This window comes from Phallusia mammillata, chromosome 1 (assembly GCF_965637545.1).
Source record: "Phallusia mammillata chromosome 1, kaPhaMamm4.hap1.1, whole genome shotgun sequence".
NCBI lineage: Eukaryota > Metazoa > Chordata > Ascidiacea > Phlebobranchia > Ascidiidae > Phallusia > Phallusia mammillata.
The window spans coordinates 28,779,382-28,800,996 of NC_137252.1; the positions used below are offsets into that span (position 1 = coordinate 28,779,382).

The 21,615-nt window shown below is 37.2% G+C and overlaps 2 protein-coding genes and 1 pseudogene across 5 annotated transcripts; 1 reads left to right on the top strand and 2 right to left on the bottom strand.

The window, feature by feature from the left end:
- Positions 1-703: 703 nt before the first annotated feature.
- LOC145228816 (insulin-like growth factor-binding protein-related protein 1) lies at positions 704-7,352 on the bottom strand. Of its 4 annotated transcripts, none has more exons than XM_080094019.1 (6): positions 6,990-7,352; positions 4,217-4,356; positions 3,942-3,956; positions 2,582-2,617; positions 2,204-2,227; positions 704-1,467 (listed from the first exon to the last, which is right to left on the bottom strand). In XM_080094019.1, exons 1-6 carry the CDS (start codon positions 7,145-7,147, stop codon positions 1,349-1,351), a joined length of 492 nt encoding a protein of 163 aa, XP_079950145.1. In that variant the 5' UTR covers positions 7,148-7,352; the 3' UTR covers positions 704-1,348. The 4 variants fall into 4 exon arrangements, with proteins under 4 accessions (XP_079950145.1, XP_079950138.1, XP_079950160.1 ...); XM_080094012.1 differs by having other exon boundaries at positions 2,204-2,230; positions 6,990-7,344; XM_080094034.1 differs by lacking the exon at positions 3,942-3,956 and having other exon boundaries at positions 6,990-7,339.
- Positions 7,353-11,904: 4,552 nt separating this feature from the next.
- Positions 11,905-13,483, top strand: LOC145231505 (ceramide synthase 4 pseudogene; annotated as a pseudogene).
- Positions 13,484-17,076: 3,593 nt separating this feature from the next.
- On the bottom strand, positions 17,077-19,969 carry LOC145209178 (uncharacterized). Its single transcript, XM_080079438.1, has 3 exons — positions 19,800-19,969; positions 17,563-17,693; positions 17,077-17,306 (listed from the first exon to the last, which is right to left on the bottom strand). The coding sequence occupies exons 1-3, from the start codon at positions 19,943-19,945 to the stop codon at positions 17,191-17,193; spliced, it is 393 nt and encodes a 130-aa protein (XP_079935564.1). The 5' UTR covers positions 19,946-19,969; the 3' UTR covers positions 17,077-17,190.
- Positions 19,970-21,615: the final 1,646 nt, after the last annotated feature.

Genomic DNA, 21,615 nt, shown 5'->3' on the forward strand with positions numbered 1-21,615 from the left:
AACGGCCTAAACAAGATCACAAGCTCTTAACCTTATAATGCTACAAACATCTAGCATACTCTCTCTTAAACTTCTGTTCGTGCTTGTTTTACAACATTACCACCATCGTCGGTGTACGTTGCCACACAATTCACACTTATAAGCAGGGAGTCGAACCGCTTGTCATATGGGTTCAGGTTCGGTTCGGGTTCACTTGGTTTTGTTTTTAAGGGTTCGGGTTCGGTTCAGGTTTTTATAAATGTATATTTTCGGGTTCGGGTTTTGTTCCGGTTCGGGCAAATTATCCGGTCCGAACTAGTTTGCGGTTTTTAAACCGGTTCAAATTTTTGATTCGTTTTAATTTAATTCTACCCATCATGTGCCTGGCCTTATCAAAATCCAAAGAATTTTGCCCGTGCACTGTTATTTTTGAAACGCCCTGTAAGTGTTATCTCGTGTATTCTTCAGTGCGCTGTTTTGAAAAAATCACCAAATATAAAACAGGCTGCATCTTTTACTGGTTCGGTTCCGGTTCGGGTCCAACGCCGAACAAAATATACAGTTCAACTCCGGTTCGGGTTTTTCGAAAATCGTAATTAGCGGTTCGGGTTCGGTTCGGGTTTAATGAAATTAACCGCTCAAACCGGTTCGCGGGTTCGGGTTCAGTTCCAGTTCGACTCCCTGCTTATAAGATCAAGTTCAAGAGGAATTTTGAGACTCGGAATGCTGTTGGTTCTTTAATATACCAGCATACGAACACTGCAATATTCACAGCGCTATGTGGCGCCAGGGCAGACAGGTGCATAATGCTGTGCAGTGAAATCGCAATATGTTGACATTATGCGAAGGGGGACATTTTAAACGTTTGCTGTATAACTAAAATAGTTAGGGATCAGGTTTTAAAAATGTTTGTTTTTCTAAAATGTTTTCTAAAATATGCATTCTTGAAACATAAGTCAATGGGGCCGAATTAGGTTGATAGTGCTGACATGTAGCAAAATATTCTAATAAAACCCGAAAAGCATTGGTGACATTTGCATTTGGTAATGTTATGTAGTGCTATAACATCCTGCAACGGCGAAGCAAAACCACGTAAGGGCCCTGAAAAGAGGGCGTAACACAAATTGTGAAGCATAAAACGTGACGATTATGTGTGACCTTACGATTACTTTGTCAAGTGACGTATTCTGTCACATGTTAAATACAAAAATCTGGCAAGCAACAACATGAACAATATCATATGTAGAAAATTCGATGTTTAAGTTAGTATAGCATCAACTATGTTAGAATGTGTTATAGAGGATCTGGTCCCATTTTGCAACTTTGCTGAAACGGTTGCTGGAAGGCTTGAATACATTTTGTTTTTGCTTCAGGGGGCTTGTTTGTTTTTTTCTTGCCATGCTTTGTATTCCATTTCCCAGTTGTTCACCAGGTCCGTCCATTTGTTATACGACGCTTTCCAATCTTCGCTAATTTGAGTGCACGCATCTACAAAGTGTAAAACACGTTGATAATATGACTGTCGTTAGGTCTTCTGTAAAGTTGCAGTCTTTTCTACTTGTTGCACACCAATGTCAAAGAAAATTAATACCTGAAAATGTCTAAAAGTACAACGCTGTAATAATGTGTTATAGCCTACATCAGTGGTTCTCAGCCTTTCGTAGACCGTGCCCCCCTTAAAATGTAGATAGCAATCTCGTTTTGGAATGGGGTATTAATTTTGGCCTTAAACAGTTCTAATAGAGTAAACGAGTGTGATAAACCTAACTATAAACAAATAGCATGTGAAATAGTCGATTAAATTTAGGAATAAAGTTAAAGTGAAAATGACTTTTAGTGGGTGTTTCTTGTGAATCTACGCCCGTGCCCCCCGGAACACAGTTCATGCTTAATACAAGAACATAGTAAGTTTGATATTTTGAACCTAAAAGTATCACCAGTTCCAGGAACTTATTAGTAGGTTCGTGGTACTGTGCTGCGTGAATGATTCATCATTGGTATTTATTACACAAGCGCTTACTAAACAGCCAAAGCATCGCAAACCCGATATTGATGATTGAATAACGTACATGTGATTTTAAACCGATATGGTTTGATCTTTTGCGTTTTTGTACAAAGTGCAAAGATTGTCAGATTTGTAAAAATGTCGATTTGGACATGGACCTAATGTTATCTTTTTAGGTAAAAAATAGTTAATTGTTTGACATAAAAATACAAAACGTACCGACTGCCGGCGTAGTAGGAGGAGGAGCTGCAAAATAAAAACGATAACATTAGAACTCGTAGAAACTGTAGAATTCGATAATAAGCATAACATCATATCGAATACAATGGCCTAAAAATGTTTTTGTTTTCATTGACATTGAATGAGACAAATCTAACACCAAACCTGGCACACTAGCAGTGTTTTTTAAGGTGCAAATTTCTCCAGCGGTTTCCCAAAATTTGGACTTGCAACTACAACTACAGTTTTTGGTATTTAAATGAAACACTTGCGGTCTCTTAAAACTACTTAGCGGTCACCCAAACCAAACCTTAAAAAAAACCTGCACACACTAGCATTTTATTAAATAATATTCTTTCTTGATTTATTACATTTTACCTGTTACTGCCGTCGCGGGTTCCGCAGAAGCTGGTGCTAAACAGATTTTGTTAATGTTTTAATTTACGATAATAACGCTAGTTGTGTCCACATTACTTAAGTTATTAAAAAGAAAAACACATTTGTTCAAAATATTGAAACATGTTTGTGAACAATTTTTGGTGATTAGTGAATATTTTCGAAATAAATGTGCCATTACTCTTCCAGCAGACAATTGTGATAGTTAATGCATTGTCAGTTTACACAGAAAAGCGCAAGCCTAAATCGCCAACTTGTATTGAAAACAAACAAGCAAATGAATGGAATACAGTCAATGCGATATACATCAGTGTTTTGTTAATGTTAAAATTATGGGTATGAGTCTTAACCGTTGATCCTGATACGAGGCATGATGGTGAGTCATCCTAAAAACTAACCCACGAAGCGATATCTCAACTAAACGACGACGCTGCAATTTGCTAACGCAGGCTCGGGGACGCCTAGGGCGACATGCCCCGGCGCGATGCAAAGCCGCAATCCAATGAATCTTCACAGAGGTGATGTGCTTGTACACAATGTGCGGCATATTTGCTGCACAAACTTCACGTAAGCCGATTGCTTCGAGGCGGATAAAAACCACAAGAAAACCAGATGCAAGCAAAGGTATGCGTTGCTGCGCTTGCGTTTAAACAATCCAATTGCACATAATTTTCAAAAATACTACAACAAAATAGGATTTCCGTTTGTGGCCCTATACTAATTAAAGTTTGTTGTCCCGTTTTACTGTTCTACAGACAAAATATAAAGGGCCTATGACTTATTGTGTTTGTAAATAGGTAACCTTTTAATACCAGGGTCGGCAATTGTTTTACTGCGGTCCGTTTTAAAAACATAAATTTTATCGCGGACCGGACATAAATAACTTTTACTTTCACGTTCCGAGTAATTTGTGTTACTAACGCAAATTTGCAGTCAGTAATCCGACTTGCTTAGAACTGGATGGCAAAGTCTGGTGAGAATAAGTAAAATCTACATTACTTTTTCGTCTACAAACTCCTATAGTCGTTCTAGTGTTGATTGATAGACATCTTAAATTGGCAATTAAAGCGCGTGCTTTTTAATTGCCCTCCAAAACCTCAAATTTCGTGTTTTAAAACCGCGTGCTATTAATTATTGCCTTTTGTCACCAAAACATCGTGTGACTTCGCTATTGGTACTGTTTAGGAGTTTGACATGGTATACGGTCGTGGGTAGCTTATTGATGAACATGATTTTTCGTGAATTGAATCGCTTTAGGGCAACAGGTTATTGTATCTAATCTGGCAAATAAACGGGAAGCAAATTGTTTCAACACAAGATTTTGTGTGAATTCAAATCTTACCTGTCGGTGGTATCACTGAAAAAAAATGCATTTTAGTGCTTAGTTTTTACACACGAAGTCAGTTTCTTATTTAGGCTGTTTTTGCATCATCAAAGTACAGTAACTTCCGAGATTAAGATTTTTCAAGTTGAGTCAGTTTATTATTAAGCTCGTTTTAATGAAACCAAAATGAAGTAAATCCACAATGAAGAGTTCCTATCTGCCGATTGAAACCGAATTCGGTTGGTATAGGGAAATCCTACCAAACAGTATTTTATGACAAACGTTCAACTTACAAACGCAAATGTATTGTGGTGTTGTCCCAGGTGGTCCAACTGGCTGCGATTCGTCGACTTCACAACTGAGTTCTGGTTCGCAAACTCCTATACCAAAACCACATGCTTCTCTGAGTTGCTTTGCGCACACGTCGCAACACCTAAAAAACAGTAATAGATTAGTTTGAAACCTTTGTATTCACTGCAAGTGATACAGGGACAAAACAAACTTTAAAATGGTATTGTTAAATACCATGTGGAAAAGGTTGATATCCAACATTTTTATATGGTCCTGTCGTTTACTTTACGTAACCTAAACCTCCTGCATTTATAAAAAGCAACCAGGCTATAGACAATAGATTTCAATAAAAACATGTTTTTTTATAACTTTATACTTATATCAAAATACAGTCAAAATCGTCAACATTTGCGGCAAAATAGTAACCCAATTTCGAAGCTAAGAATTTAAAATACACACAATCTCAAATCAAAGAATAAAGTTTGCTGATATTGCCTAAGGCGTGTGAGTTAAAATGGTTCACTTGAGTTGATTTGGACATTGTGGCTTTAGTTGAGATTTTCAACAGGCTTGCTACGACCAACTTCAGTTGATTTACCACAATATAATCTGATAAAACGCACAACCACAAGATGGAGATTTACAAATGGATGCGCAACACCCTTGTGTGTGGTTTTGTAATAGCAAATGCATGTTTTTGACAAAAATAATCAATGTCAAAAATACCCTGTTGCAAACATAACATTGCCCTTGCGCTTTCGTACTGTAAGCAAATTAGTAATTGTATTGCTTTAATTTTTGATTAAACTGATGTAAATATGTTTTAAGTAGTGCAAAATTTTAAACCGCATTTGGAAGCAAATTTACCCTGATGAAGGCGACTTGTTTAGGACGTCGAAACGTCAGTATAAAACTACAATTGGCAGAATAGCTCTATAAATTTATTATTATGCCTGGCAGCTACAGTTTATAAATTAATTTGGAAGCCTTTCGAACAACTGTGTTATCACATACTTTACTGCAACAAAAGTCTATGCTCTTCGCCCAACTCGAAATGTTACAACATTGGTATGGGAGAGCTACTGACACAGGAACTCACAGCACATACGGTTTGCTAAATACCGATGGAGCGCGAAAAAAAGCGCAGCTATTTAAAAAGCAGTATAACTGGGATAAGGTTTGGTACTAAATTTAACATAAAACAACCAGGTTTTTAGGTTAAATTTATTGTGATTATTATTATGAAATCTGAGACTAACCCTAATCGCCCTAAGCGTCAGCATTTTTTTTTTTTTTTTTTTTCACGGGGTTCGAACCCAGGACTCTCCCGGGGACGAATCCCGATCAGGTTTTTTTTATGTCTGTATATGGGTCAGGCGCGCCAGACCGTTCGGCCAAGTTCCTGCCCTTTACGCAAACTGCATTTAAAATGTTTGAGTACGCCACCTACCGGAATTTAGCAAACCTGCGTGCTGTGAGTTTTTGTGTTAGTAGTTTCACCCATTGTTATAGGATAAAACGATAAGTATTGAAATAATATGCAAATTTATCATCAACAGTTGCAACTTCGTGTGAGGTGAACAGGGTTTTTTTAAGGTTTGGTTTGGGTGACCGCTAAGTAGTTTTAAGAGACCGCAAGTGTTCATTTAAATACCAAAAATAGCCATATTTGCAAAAAATAGCCATAAGTCCAAATTTTGGGAAACCGCTGGAGAAATTTGAAACGGTCCCCCAAAACACCTTAAAGAAAACACTGGAGGTGAATAAGTCTTACTAGTATGAAATTCGTCATCAGATAGTACGATTGTTTAATTTAAAATCGCTTTAACGTGGATCTGGACAATTACGATTAGCTGGCAATAATTCTAATCATGACAGAAATGTTCGTTTGTAATCCCTTTTGGTTATTTATTTGAAAGTGTTTACTTGGTCTTTTCTCGCTGCAAGTTAAACCGAGCCAAAACCCATTACATCGCTACTATGTGGTTTGTGTGCAAATCGTCCAAGAACGCATCGTAGTTAGTTTGTGTTGTCAGTGCCATGCTAATCTCGATTGATATAAAGGTGGTAGATGATTTATGCTGAGAAGCACAATTACAACTTTTTAAAGAGGGAAGTTTTCCCACTTTTTCGCAATTTTTGTGTACACCGGCTTTTTACTATCATTTTATATTTTTGACTGTCATTTTTGGACCGATTTGCAAGCATATCATACGAAAAGGTTTCGAAAAAATGTTCTGCATTTTCTTTCGGTTTGTTACTCCACGTCTTTAGCAACTAAGCAACCATCTTTTAAACGCTCTTTTGGCTGTTGTAATGTCATGTTTTTCATATTGCGATGACTTCGTACACACAAAAAATATTCTTTCAAGTTGCAAAGTCTTCCTCACCCACTATACTTATTATGGATTTGCGCCACTGCTTATAGGACAAGCGTTTCTGTATGATATCCCCTAAACACTATTTGTTTTTTTCTTAAATTCTACTTTGTTGAAAAGCTATCGGCCCCCCAAAAAAACATTGCCGATACAGAGCTCAAGAAGGTCCTCTAAATTTTGCACAATGTATAGTTTAATATTATTTGGTAAAAACGTAAAGGAAAAAGTCTAATGTCCAGGATAATTAATAATATCGTATTCTTTGTTCATCCTATGAACTGTGTGTAGTATTGTAAATCACAAGTCACCACGGACTCAGTCCTCCAGATGGAGACAACAGTCGCATTTGACAACAGATTGAAAAATTTGACTTTAGACTTTTTTAATGTCTGCTCACCCGCACGAATCCTTGACTATTGAGTTTATACAGTCTGTTGGCGGGGTGCAAGATCCCGGGTCACAAGCACCACAGGTTTGAGCTTCCGTTGTATGCAGAGACACCAGAGCTACAACGAGCAGCATCAATAAGGACATTTTTTGATTTGTCCGATTCATCACTGCTTAATTCCTACCACGACCTGCACAGAACAATTTGCAACTAATAAGATCCGATCTTGACTTTGTTTACGATCGCTTTCTCGTCTGTTTACTTTGCAGCGGCTTTTAGCCAGGTTGAATCGGGCTCAACTGTCTAACTATGCCCTTCGGTGACAGTCGGTGACGTGACCGCACATAGCATTTGCGAATGCACTCGAACACTTGCTCTTCGAAATAAGGCGAAGGCGTGGTCTGCAGAGTGCCAAACTTAAATTTATTGCAGATATACCTATTTCAAAATTCTCGAATCACTTTTTCAAACATCCAAGATCTTTATAAAGCAAAGAGATAAATCTAGTTGATAAAAAATACCTCTCGAATATATTACAACCACTAATTGTACATATTTCTGTACTGTAAACCAGAACCTTATCAAGCTAGGTATTTTTGCATCTAATATTACAGTCGCGAACAATATCGGATATGGGCCAAAAAAATCTCACAAGATCTGATTTTTATTCGAAGACTAATTTCTAAATTTCTTGTCAACACAACCTTATTGTTTCTTTCTTTCGATCCCTTTGTGAAATTTATGAGATATTGCTAAAACAGCAACCAAAATTGACATCCGCTGTAGCCCTTTGCAACAAGTTACAATCTCAATTACGGAAAAGGAAAGAATTGCGACCTGCCTGAACCTCGAAACACGAACTGCTCGTTCTCAGCCTTTCACCAATCTTCTTATCCATTATAAATCGGAGGACGCCAACGGCACTACCTCTAGCCGCTGCTGTGGTCATTGCCCACCCGGCGCAGAGCGTTATTATGTCGTTATCTTGCTCATATACGCCTTGCTTTACGACACAAAATATCATTGACATCAAACAAAATGTTCTTGTTCGCCGTGGGCGCAGAACCTGTAAATGTGCCGTGCTTCTATTGTTGCTTTTATAAATACCTAAACTTTGTCGGAACTTTTGCGTGCGCGTCGACTCGTCGCGCAACTGATAGCGTCAATTTGTTGGAAGCGAGAAATTGTTTACCCGTAAAATCTAGCGGGATTTTTTTATATGCCAGTCTGATAACGGCTACACCTCGGGGTATGAAGGCTTGACTTTTGAAATGTGACAATGTATGCGAAACTGGGATAATGCTCTATCAAAGACAACTTGAAAACATGATAAATATAACTGCTTTTTGGATAACTGGACACATCATAATTATAAATAACCCCTAAGGGATTATGGTGCTCAAAGATGTGAAACCTATGTATACACTGTTTTCATCTTGATCGTGCCTACATTTTCGTTTTTGTGGTTTGGGATATGCGCTATGATATAGGCTTTCAAGGTTTGTAGAATAGAATCTGACATTCTTGCAATAACCTTGGGGCATTAGGCGTTTGACAATGCGCAAGATTTACAAGCTGATGTCACATGTAAGTGAAATTGCTGTTTTTAAAGTGCCTTGTGTTGGGATTACATTTTCCACAATCTTTTTAAAAAAACATTTTGTGTTAATTTATATGTAGCCTGTAAACATGAATACTGATTTTACTAACTAACAACACAATGTATAAAATATTATTACGACGTTGGCTAAAGTGCAATCAAGTATATATGGACAGTATTTTCCAACCTACACTGCTAGTTCACAGTACGCCAGGCCCATTGAAAGCGCAATACCGAATCAGTCGGTCACCAAGCATTCTACAGCGCTAGTTTATAACATGATGTTAGAAAATCGAGTTGAAATTAACAAAACCACAAATAATGGTGATTCTGATCGTGGCGATCTCACACACTCAACAAGCTATTTCCCCAAATAAACTAAATTGCTATGATTTACAAAGGCATTTTTGGTGATGAGTAGCAGTGACTTCAGACAACCTAGCTTATTTTGGGGATTAGTTTCGATTTAACGAGGCTTTATTTGCATTTTTTCGTCAAACGCATAGGAAAGGTTATGTTGAAATTTGACGGTCCCGATTCTCTGGATTTTCAATGTTATGAAACAGTTTTGTATTCTTTCGGCCAAAACCCAAGAAAAACGCCGAGTGTATAATTTTTCTGAATACGACCGCTAAGTGTGTAATTACGTCGAGCAAACACGAAACGAAAATAACAAAACAAATACACATTTGAATTCAACATAATTACAGTTTGTTAAGTTCCTCTTGGGTTATTAGTGTGGGCATATATACCTCAACGACAGTAAGAGTATTTGACAAGTGACCCAAAGAGCTTAACCTTCCCGCAAAACTGTGATGCGCCCAAAATGACCTAAACCACTTTATAGCTTCCAGAAATGTCAGATGATTGCTTCGAGCGAAATTTGTCATTGTTCTATATATATTGTGTGGGCGAGCATACGCAGTGCGTAACCACAAGCGAATTACGCGTGGAAGAAGGAATCAGAATTAATAACATTCTTTTCACTCCCCTTTGATGTAATATTACGAAAAAAAAAACTTAAATTGATTCCTAACCTACGTCACAACGACAAGAGGAAACGCAAAAAAATGTCGTTTTGATACGTTGAAGCGCTGGCTTATACGTTTTACACATACACACCAGGATTTTAAAACGTTTTACTAAAGACTTGACTTGCTTTAAAATATGGTTTGCACGCGATTTGAGTCACAAAAACTGTGCACTTTTTGTTTTAAGCACTGTTTTGAACTTTGATAAAGGTGCAACTTTGTTTGTCACGAAGGCAATCATAGAATCATACGACTTACTTCTCTATATTTAAAAACACCAAAACTAACTTGGAACCACTAACCAGGGTACATATATGACAGGACTTTAAAAACATATGCTTCCTCTACATAAGGAGCAAATACTGTGTGACGCAATTCGGTCTTGGACACCGATTTCGGTCTTTGTATACCGGATTGTGCACAGGCGCATGTCTTCGATAACTGGTATATTTTTTTAGAAAGAGACAAAAATTGTATTCACTAATCAAGTTTATGGACGTGGCAATTGGTTATATTTAAAGTTTAATGGACATATAGGCGGAGGCTAATGAAACAATTGACAGAGCCCGAAATAACGAAAAGGTTGTACATGCATGTTATATACCTGTAAACACCACGATACACTGGTAATGTCACCTATGCGCGACATGTAACGTCAACAAGCGTCAAATAACTGTATTTCCGCTAGCGTGCAAAATTTGCTTTTACCACGAAAGACGTGTTACTACGCAACCTCCCAGTTGTTTAAAAATTTATGATTTTATGTAACAGGCTTGTGCAGTACGTGTACGTTATTTGCCGTTATTTGTTCACTGAAGAGGTTCGTGCTATAAAATCACTGCAATGTTTTGTTTACTGACATACTTTTATTAAAAGCAGCTTTGGGTAAAGCAATGCTTCAGTACAAAAGTCAAGTGTAAGTCATCGTTGTCTTAAGAGTAAGGAGGTTTTCACAGTTTTAATGGTAATTTTTATGCAAACTTTTGTAGTGATTTCTAAAACAAACTGTCAAAATGTCCCTGGCAGTATTTGCTTTCTGTCAAATGTCTTTACTTTGATGTTAATTGAGATTCAGTACACGTTATGTGGCGTAAACGGCTGAGATCTTGTTGGAACTGAAAACACAGGTAAATAACTTAGGTTGTGGATCCTAAACCAGTGCCATGTGAACAATGATTCAAATCCAAACCGACATAGAACGCATTTCAGCGTCGTATCACCTTTCAGGTACTTTCCCTGTCGGAATAAAAGCTTGTGTGTTTGGTGCTTGGTTTCATTTGCCGCCGACTGGTCCACTTCTTTGTATCAGCAACCGCAGCAACTAAATAACGGTTTAGTCTACCGAGCCACAACGGCTAGAACGAATAGCCATAGTTGGTTTTATTAGCACTTTCAAAGTAGATTTTTTAACTGATAAAAAGACAAGTATTTCAATGCACAAGTTGTGAAACAAATCTATTTATTTGAAGGGGTTATGTCAGTTTCGTTGGCAATGGCATCTACATCGCTCATATTAGCTACTGAATCCCCCAATCACATACCACTCAGACATTTAGTGCTGTTTTGTATATGACACCTAAATCGAGAAATACAGCTACACTATAACAGCCACAATCACTGCACTGCTGTGCAGAATGTTGCCTTAAAAGTGTGTTAAAAGCGAATAGTATTTATTGTACAAGAAAGCATTATGTCGTCTAAAAGTTCAGGCTAATTATATCATTGTGATAAAAGTGTCATTTGAAGTAAGATTTGGGAGCTACAAAATTTGAGAACTACTAAATTTAGCCAAAGATTTACGAGTGCTAGCATTTGAAAGGCAGTTCTCTATCGCGCAAGTTAGCAAAACATGGCTTTCAATCTTTACACATTTGACAATGGAACCGCTGGGGTTCTTTGTTTACCATACTTGTTTGCCTTTCTGTATTCTTTGAAGCGGATTTAAATAGTTATGTAAAAATATTTCTACAATAATGTTGGTTATGCTGTCACCAGAAATGCACCTGGGACATCGTTACGCGAATCAAATCGCTTTGGCAATATTTCCTATGCTAGTTAAAGCTTTAACCGTATTAAGTAGGAAATAGGAAAAACCCGTTCTGAATTGAAAATTCCCATACACGTATGCTTTAAGCTTTGCGTAGAACGCCTTGTAAATCATAAATGTACAAAATTCTAGGTTTACTTGTGGAATTAGAATAGAGGACAGGATAAGTGACTATTAAATAAGCGGAGTTTAAGCGAGACTAGTGCCTTTGGTTTTGTACATTTCATAACACAACGGAAGATTATTAAGGAAATGGTAAAATTTCCAGTTTTATAGTCCAAACTATCTATCATACGCCCACCAGTTTAAATCGTTAGTTGGACCATTTGAAATTGCACCAGTTTAAATACGGGTGGGATTTGGTAGCATATGTTTAGTTATGTTAGTCAACAATCCTTGCTAAGAGCTTTTTGGTTTGTCCTCAGCTTTTTTAAACGTTTGCGGTCTGTAAAATTTTACTATGGGTAGTTTTTTGAAATGGGCAACGGACAAGGACTTTTGGCTTCCAAATGGAACGACGTTTGCAGACCTAGCTAATCAGCCAGGCCAACCCAAGCTTTCGGACCTATTGATGTTTCCTGTGATTGCCTGCGTACTACTGATATGCAGATTAGCTTTCATGAAGGGAATTGCAAATCCTCTGTCTGCAGAATTGGGCATTCCTAATACCAAGCATAAAAAGCCAGAACATAATGCAACACTTGAAAAACAGTATGGCATATGCAAGGAGCTGGAGCATGAAAAAGCAACCAAGCTTGCCAGTGATTTAAGTATGAGTGTAAGAAACATTCAACGGTGGTTCAGAAGACGAAGAAACGCAGATCGGCCCAACTTGCGCACCAAATTTGGAGAAGCTAGTTGGAGGTGCTTTTTCTACTCATGTACATTTGGTTTTGGAATCTCGATGCTTGTGCGCTCGCCTTGGTTCTGGGAGACAATATACTGCTGGAAAGGCTACCCCCGTCAAGAATACTGGCAGTCGGTCTACGTTTACTACATGCTTGAAGGAGGATTCTACGTGTCCCTGTTATTTTCTATTATGCGTGACGTCAAGAGGCATGATTTTGTGGCCCAAATCATTCATCACATCTCCACTATACTTTTGATCAGCTTCTCCTACCTGGTCAACTTTCAACGTGTCGGAACATTAGTGATGGCGGTCCATGATGTGTCTGATATCTTCCTTGAAGCGGGAAAGTGCCTTACCTACGCGAAACGAGATAAAGTGGCTGACATAACTTTCGTTATCTTTGCTATTGTCTTCATAGTGTCTCGTCTTGTCATTTATCCCTATTTTGTTCTGTACACCACGGCAGTAGAAAGTACTAATGTGTTTCAACCTTTTCCTTCGTACTATTTCTTCAACGGTCTTCTCATAGTGCTTCAGATTCTTCACATATACTGGGCGAGCATTATAATCAGGATGGCAGTTCGGATGTGGGTCGTGGGAAAGGTAGAAAAGGATGCTCGGAGCGATGTGGAGGAGGCAAGCACACAGAATGAGGATGAAGATATGAATGAGAAAAAAGATCGATAATAACTCTTCCGCTACAAGATAACACTTTTGTTTGCTCCAGCAATATTAAACTCTCCAGCTAGTTTGTGGTGTGGTGTGTTGTAGGTTGCATTGCGTGTTCTTGCATTGTTGGTCGTAAGTTGCATTGCGTGTTCTTGCATCGTATATAAAACATAAATAACTTATTTAAACCCTTGATCAATACCTCTGCTACTATGATGTCTAGTTTCCTCATTAGGCTTTTTTCGTAGTATGCTTGTTGTTTTTTGAAAAGGGAAACGCATATTAAAAAAGGAATATTTTCGTGGATTTTGAAATACTAATTTTTTGTTGCAATAATATTCCTTGCTTTGCCGTAACGCGCAGGAAATATCACAACTTGGTTCACAAAAACTTTTAATTGGTGTTACCAACTAAAAGTAGCCTGTATCAATAAACAAACTTCTCTTACCTTCATCGTCACATGACAACCGTAAATTTGTAACATGGCGAATAAAACATTTATTTTGTGAATTAACAAAAGGGCATTGCCTGTTATAAGAAAATGCTTATATGCATGTATGTCTATATTTCCAGTCAGATTAACCAAGCAGAAAAAGCAAGCGGGTCGTCAAATTCACCAATCCACATCAACAAATTACACATTTCGTCTAACTGACTTTACTGCATACTTTATTTTTGGTACAAGTTTTGTTACGTTACATCATTGATTAATAAGCGTGGTAAATAGTATGATATAGTAATATGATCAGTTTCTATTTATTTGCATGTCACTGCACAACATTCAGTTCAGCCTTTTGGTTCCTGTTCTGTTGGCACTCTTTGTTTTCGTAGATCCATTTGTCCAATTCTTGTCTCCATTCAAGCAGCACTTTGCAATACCGCTTCATAGGACATTCTTCTGCAAGTGCGAAAACACTTTAGTAATAAAACGGTTTTAATTTAGCTGGTTTATTAAATCACAATTTCTAGTTTTATATTATTTAACAGTAGAAGTTTTTGTGTGCATAGATTTAAACGTGACTACCCTTACCAAGCATAATTTTGAGACAATTAGTTACACAAACAGAACTTCCCAATACGAGACGGTTGGACTATAACAATTAGATATAAAGTAACAGGAATGGCAGTAACTACTTTTTACTTACTGACACAAATACCATATGTGTAATAATCGACAGGATCTTTGTCACACTCGAGGCCTTTGTCGCACTTGCCGTCAATTCCGAATGGACCTCCACACTTCTCCCCCTCAATCTTGGCACAAGCTTGACAACATCTAGTATAATGCAAAAACATATAACACCTTAAAAACATTGCGCAAAAATCTTAATGGCTACTTTAATAAAGAAGGGCTGTTAGGAGACTGCTTTGAAATGCAAAGTTGCAATGAACTACAACACACCAATTCACGAAACAGGTTATTAGGACTACTCTTGTGAAATAAGCTTTAAAAACGCTTTATAATGCTTGATTTATGTTTTTTTAAGTTAAACTATGCTTCACACTCTTGGTGACATTATTTCTTACCCACAAAGTCCAGGTACTTTACCCCCTTTACAGTTTAATGTAGGGCATTTAGATTTATCACATGGCAGACAAGACAGAGTCAAACTTGGCAAAGGTGCGTGAAGAACAAGAACCAACAAAACCAGTAAGACATAAACTGCCTTCATTGTCATTCATCAACTTATGTCGGTAGTTCTCAAACGAAGAGCCCTAAAAGGTAGCTTGGTGTTTATTTAGTTTATATAATATGATCCAAAGAAAAAGTTAGTTCATGTAAAATAATCTTTAAAGTTAATGATTGAATATTCCATATTTATAGTTGGGTGTAGCCTACTTTGTTTGGTGAAAGATAAACGCAGCCACATGCTAAAACGAGCACCATCAATAGCGCTCTGCATTTGATGGATATTTTATTCACTATACATTCTTCTAACCCTTTGCTTTACTTTACTATGTTTTATGTTTAAAATCTCGATTCAAGAAGAACATTGATGCACAATATATAGTTTCCAAAAACATATAACGTTTGCGTACATTTACAATTTAACACTAAACGTCTGAAGGTCGAAATCAAAAAATAAATCCTTCTGGCAATAAACTTACCCCTTTATATAAGAATACAAACTGATGAATCATTCTGATTCGAAAAACAACAGCTCGAAATAATTTTCTTCCATCTATTGACACAACCACAAAACTTTGCCTGACATACTTGCTCTGATGGTTACCATTGAATCAAACCTCCAAGTCTTTTTAATGGGTAACACAATTCTTTTCGTGACACCGCCCTATTTTAACCTTTGCGCTACACAGACGCTGAAATATCAATGTAGAAAACAGGCAAAGCTTCTTTTAAATTGAATTTCCCAATGTGTTGTTTCATTGTGGGTTTTTGAGAAGTTACAGGCGCACCAGGATAATGTCTTATAGCTGTCTCAACCAACTTATAATTTTTAAACGACTGTAATCATTAGGCCGTTGTTTGCTTATGCTTCCCAGACTGTGGGGATTTGTGTGCATGACAAAGTTAAAATCGTACATTTCCACAAAGTCATATTAACTATAAATCTTCGCTCACGCTGTCCAGGCATTTTTAAACTTCATGCATATTTTCATGTTTTGAAAAGGGAAGGTTGCCACCCACATAAGTTTTACCAACGTTTATTATGTACCAACAAAGTTTTCGTCGGTTTCTAATAGCTGTCAAGTAGGCCATACAGATGATTTTGATAACAGTGCACCAAGCGATATAAGGTGCACCAAGTGGTGATAATAATGCACCATGCAACACAAGTGACAAGCGATCCTGTATATTTTAGATCAGGGGTGTCCAACCTTTTTGGCCAAAGGGCCACATACGGTTTACGAATGATTGCGCGGGCCACTTGAGTGTTTACTGCTAATTTGTAATCTTAAAATGGCTGTCCACATGTCCACTTTTCTTAGTATATTCTGTTAGCGTTACTTGCTTTTCGTTTCTTATTTGGCATAATCTATATCACTGCAGAGTGCGTAAGATATTTTACTGCTGAATGCGTTTTGCGCGAGTGTTTGATATCAGATGTACAACAATGAAGCAAGAAATATTGACTGACTCTTGAAGCAAGAGTAAGATTGTGACGTAACAATGCAGAAATTGTGATGCGTAACAATATGCATTGTGGTGCAATAAAAGTAACTTGAACAGTTGTGTATTACTCTATTAACAAAGAAATAAAGCAAAACAATAAATGCCAATCCTCGGAATGTAAGATCGCCATAAATGGGGCAGGCGTTAAAGTTCATAATATAAGTCATTTCGAAAAATGCCGCGCGGGCCACTCATAACCTTCCTGCGGGCCAAATGGTTGGACACCCCTGTTTTAGATGCACCCGAACAGAATGGCCACGTGGAACAACCCGTGTTTAAAAAATTAGTACTGACTATGTGCCTCTAAAAGGCAGCCTCTCAGATTGCCATAGTGAGACAACTAAACATTTAGACTAACATTTCATATAAAACTACGGGCAAGTAAATAGTAGCAATATAACATGGTTGGTTGCGATTCAACTAGTTAATTCCTGAACAATATTCTGACTCGGTGTCGGTTTTTAACCATGTTCATAGAAAGCTTAGTTTCGCTTTAATGATTGTTTAGGTATTTTTTGTTATTGATTTGTTGAACTCTTGCAGACAATTAAGCAAGTCTTTGGAACTCTGTTTTGAAGTACCGGGGCACTTCGTTAAATTAACAAAAAAAATTTAGTGCTTTTTTTCAAAAATATTTTGTTTAAAAATCGCTGCAGAATCGGTGTCACTAACGGGACTATTGGAAGATTTATTTTGCCCGACTTGTGTGTTACACAAAATCATTTGATTATTTACATGATTGGAAAATTCATTTGTTGCAAAAACTTAACTACTTGAGAGAGTTTTATTTTTTAAGGGTTCTACCCAAGTTAATACGTAGTAAACATGTTAGGCGGTAAATTCATTCGTTAATCACAAAACGCAAATCGATTAGGAGTTAACCATTAGAACCGTGCCAGTTGCACTTTTTCTTCTCTTCTTTCCATTTCTCAAACTCTTGCTTCCAATCTAGCAGGTCTTTGCAATACTGCTTAGAAGTACATGGGCACTCACCTGAAAGTGTAAAATGTTTACTTATTTACCATAGTAGGCTATGTGTGTCAACTTCTGATTGTTTATTATTTGTCGCTTTTTACAGAACTAAGTTTTCATGAAATGTGTTTTGGAAACTTCTAAAAAAACTAAATTTGCCGACCATTATTTGCTCAACGCTTTATTGTGACATTTATAGGGTTTTTTATACAACACCCATTTTTTAAACAATCGGGCTACAACAGTTCAACATAGACTAATAAAAAAGTTAACTTACTGATGCAAATACCGGATGCGTTAAAGTCGTCAGGGTCTTTGTCACACAGCAGGCCTTTGTCGCATTGGCCATCAATTCCAAATGGACCACCACATCTCTCTCCCCTTATCTTCGCACAGGCGTCACAACACCTAATAGAATTAAAAAAGACACCATATGAACACTTGTTCAACACCTACTTATACAAACATTTTAACAGCTATTGCTATTGAGAGACATACGTGGTATAATTATAAACTATAACTATTCAATTCCTAAAAGGTTGTGTAAGAACAGTGGTTCTCAAACTGTGGTACACGTACCACAAATGGTACGTCAGGGCTTTTCAGGTGGTACGCCAATAGCTTTCTTCTAAACCTAATTCAGGTCACATCCAGAATTGCTGCTCAACTAACCTAAGTGATCAGCCAAGTTTTTAACAGAACCAATGTACAGGACGTTTTTTAGGAATCGCTAACACGCTGGTTTCATAAATAAGCTAGTGTAGTCAAGAAGAACTTTTGGTCTATCCATGTAGGCTAAACAAGATTTAGATGGTACACAGCGATAGAAAAAGTCGACAGGTGGTCAGACATGGGGCAATTCGTATTCGTCATTCGTATTCGAATGCATTCGAATACAGGTTTTGCTACCTTCGTGCTGTATTCGAATGATTTTGGCTTTCGTTCGATGGTACATGAATACAATTCGAATAGTTGATGTTATCTTTTGAACCAACAATTCACGAATACAATAGCTTGGGTAAATTTATTCGAATACAATTCGAATTGTTGTAGGTTTTTGCCAACCTAAGAATTTGCGAATTCGAATACACGATATTTTTTACGAATACAATTCGAGTTGTTGTCGGCCTTTGACAAGGTAACAATTCGTAAAATCGAATACATGACTACATTTGTACGAATACCATTCGAATTGTTGTCAGCCAGTGGTTACGTAACAATTTTCAAAATCGAATACATGACTACATTTTTACGAATACAATTCGAATTGTTGTCAGCCTTTGGCAACGTAAGATACATAAATTCGAATACATGACTACATTTTTATGAATACAATTCGATCGAATTGTTCGAACAATTCGAATTGTCAAATACCTCTAGATTAGGAGTAGTCGAGAATATTTTGCTACACATTTTTGCCAAATAGATTCGAATACAATTCAAATTGGCAGTGAAGGTGACCTGTTTTGACAAGTTTTCGTTCATGTTACGAAACAATGACACATAGAAGTTTAATTGTGACGTTACATAAATGAAATTGTGTTACAAAGCTTGCAACATTGGGTTGTTCTCAGCACATGACAGGTGTAGCGTGTTCATGAAGAAAACATCTCATGTAAATTTGGTGAAATTTATATAACGGAGACTTAAATCAGTCAAGCTAATGTGGCAACAAAAAGCTCGTTGGTTTACATTTTTACCAATAAATTTGCAATTCATAAACCCATGTTACCTTTTGATCGAATACCTTTTAAGTTTCGGGGCGCCTTTTTCTTTTATTTTCCGCAACTACAAATATCCGAATTGGTGCATTCGAATGCTATTCGAATTGTTTGCTTCTCACAACAAATGAACAATTCGTGAATACAAATAACTAGAACTACTAATTCGAATACAATTCGAATTGCTACATCTCACAAAGGACGAAGTATTCATGAATATGAATACACGCTTGGGGTTTATTCGAATAGTATTCGAATTACACGTTGTTGTTTTTTGGTCAACTATTCATGAATACTAATACTTGACACGTTTTATTCGAATACAATTCGAATTGCTGCCACCTTAACATTACGAAACAATTCGTGAATACGAATATTTGACTCGCATTATTCGAATACAATTCGAATTGCCGAACTTCAAAAAGTGCGTAGAATTCATGAATACGAATACATGCCTTGGTTTAATCGAATAGTATTCGAATTACTTGTCATTGTAGTTTGGTCAACAATTCATGAATACAAATACTTGACTCGTTTTATTCGAATACCATTCGAATTGCTGTCACTCAAAAATTACCAAAGTATTCACGAATTCGAATACAGTCATGCAGGTATTCGTAAAGTATTCGAATACAGGACGCCTGTATTCGACCCCATGTCTGCAGGTGGTACACAATCAGTATAAGTTTGAGAACCACTGTGTTAGTGCATACGTAAGTTTTTTTTTTGTGAAATTAATTTACTTTTAACACATATCTGTTTCTTTCTATTTCTAAGAAACTATTCTTCTTACCCGCAAACGTCAAGGACTTTGCCCCCTTTGCATGTTATTGTGGGGCATGGATATTCACCACATGGCAGACAGGACAGAGTCAAGCTTGGCAAAGGTGCGTGAAAAACAAGAACCAGCAAAACCAGTAGAGCATGAACAACCTTCATTGTTGTTCGTCAACCTAAATACTGCTGCACTTTCAATGACAAACAAACGTGAATAATGAATTTTCATATCGAATAGCCTACTCTTTTGTATTACTTATCTACTTGTTAATACTGTCTGTGGTATGAGCCGGTAAAATTCAAAGTGGGGCAATTCCTTTAGTCAGCAATTTTATGACAAACGGTAATGAAATGTTCTCTTTCGCATTTCGCTATAAGCTTTCTTAGGGTGTGTATTAATATTAACTTGTACGTAAGTTAAAAAGAAATGTTCCTGCTATATAGTCTGTAACCTTTCCCCCTATGTTTACTGTTTGTATTGCGTCTAAAAAAGCTCGCTCTTAAAATAATATTAATGCACGATATAAGTGTCTATAGTGCCCTACAATGTTTGTCTGCTTTTACAAATCAACACTACATGTTTAAAGTAGTGATGTACCGAATCGGCTAAATTTTGATTCGGCCGAAACCGAATATTCGGCGGTTTTGCCGAATAAATTCGGCCGAATCAACCGAATCATTTATGACGTCACGCGAAGTCGTACGCTACGCGTTTGACGTGAAAAAATGTTTATCTACCAGGCAGCCAGTGCAAAATAGTTGTGTTTCGTCCTTATTTCAGTTCTGTGGGGTTTAAAATTGCCTTAAGCATGATTGGCACCTGCCAATAAATTACTAATTTTTTGACTACCGTGGGAAAAACGATAATGTGTTGAAAAAGATAAACATTGACGCAATTTTCGTTATGTTTGGGCTTTTGAAAGATTGCATGGACCTTAATAAGCAGAAAAGACACGTTTAACGCTTTAAATTTGTGTTCGTAAAAGATTCGGTTTCGGCCGAATCGCAACAAATTATTCGGCCGAAACCGAATCTTTGCAAAAGTGATCGATTCGGCCGAATAAATTCGGCAAACCGAATATTCGGTACATCTCTAGTTTAAAGGGTGAAATTCGCGCAAATTCCTCTGGCATTCATATTAAGTATAACTGCAAACAACTAATGAAGCAATCTGATTCGAAAATAACAGGTAAAATTATCCTAAATCTAGTTGCACAACCACAAAACTCTGCCTGAACGTACTTTGCTTCTGGACGATACCAATGCCTAAAGTCCCAAAAAGTCTCAACAAGAGGGGTAAACAAGTCGTTCGTGTTCCAGCACTCCCTTTTACCCTTTTCGCTTCACTGACTCTGAAAGCCCCATATAGGGTAAGTCTTTTCTCCGTGAGACGTAAGTTGAATTTCTTAATGTGCTGTTACGTTGTGAGGTTTTGAGAAGCTATAGGCGCACTACAATGATGCCTCGTTGTTATCTGGACCAACTGACAACCATTAAAAAGGAAGTGATTATAAGGCCTTTGTTTGCTTTTTGCTACCCAGACCCTGTGGTTTTTCACATGGTTGATGGTTGATATAATCATAATTTTTCACATAATCTTATTACTCTTTACTGCAGCTGCCCAAACATTTTCAAACACCATTAATATTTTTTTTGGATTTTGGAATAGCTTCCAGCCAAAAAGAAGAACGCCATAGAATCTCTGTGTTAGTTGTTCTGTTTGTGCTAGTTGTCCTTTAATTTAAAGGCTTTAAAGCATAAGCGTACATAAAACCCCGAAATTCGTTATAGTTGAGCACCACTGCGCTAAACAAAAGACCTGCAAGACAAGC

Excerpts from the sequence above, each read along its gene's own strand:
- LOC145209178 (XM_080079438.1), bottom strand. The coding sequence starts at position 19,945 with ATGAAGGTTGTTCATGCTCTACTGGTTTTGCTGGTTCTTGTTTTTCAC. Across the intron at positions 17,694-19,799 it reads AAAGTCCTTGACGTTTGCGG|GTGTTGTGACGCCTGTGCGA; the intron begins GTAAGAAGAATA and ends TAATTCTATTAG. Across the intron at positions 17,307-17,562 it reads CGCATCCGGTATTTGCATCA|GTGAGTGCCCATGTACTTCT; the intron begins GTAAGTTAACTT and ends TTACACTTTCAG.
- LOC145228816 (XM_080094012.1), bottom strand. The coding sequence starts at position 7,147 with ATGAATCGGACAAATCAAAAAATGTCCTTATTGATGCTGCTCGTTGTA. Across the intron at positions 4,357-6,989 it reads ATAGTCAAGGATTCGTGCGG|GTGTTGCGACGTGTGCGCAA; the intron begins GTGAGCAGACAT and ends ACTGTTTTTTAG. Across the intron at positions 1,468-2,203 it reads TCCTACTACGCCGGCAGTCG|ATGCGTGCACTCAAATTAGC; the intron begins GTACGTTTTGTA and ends TACACTTTGTAG.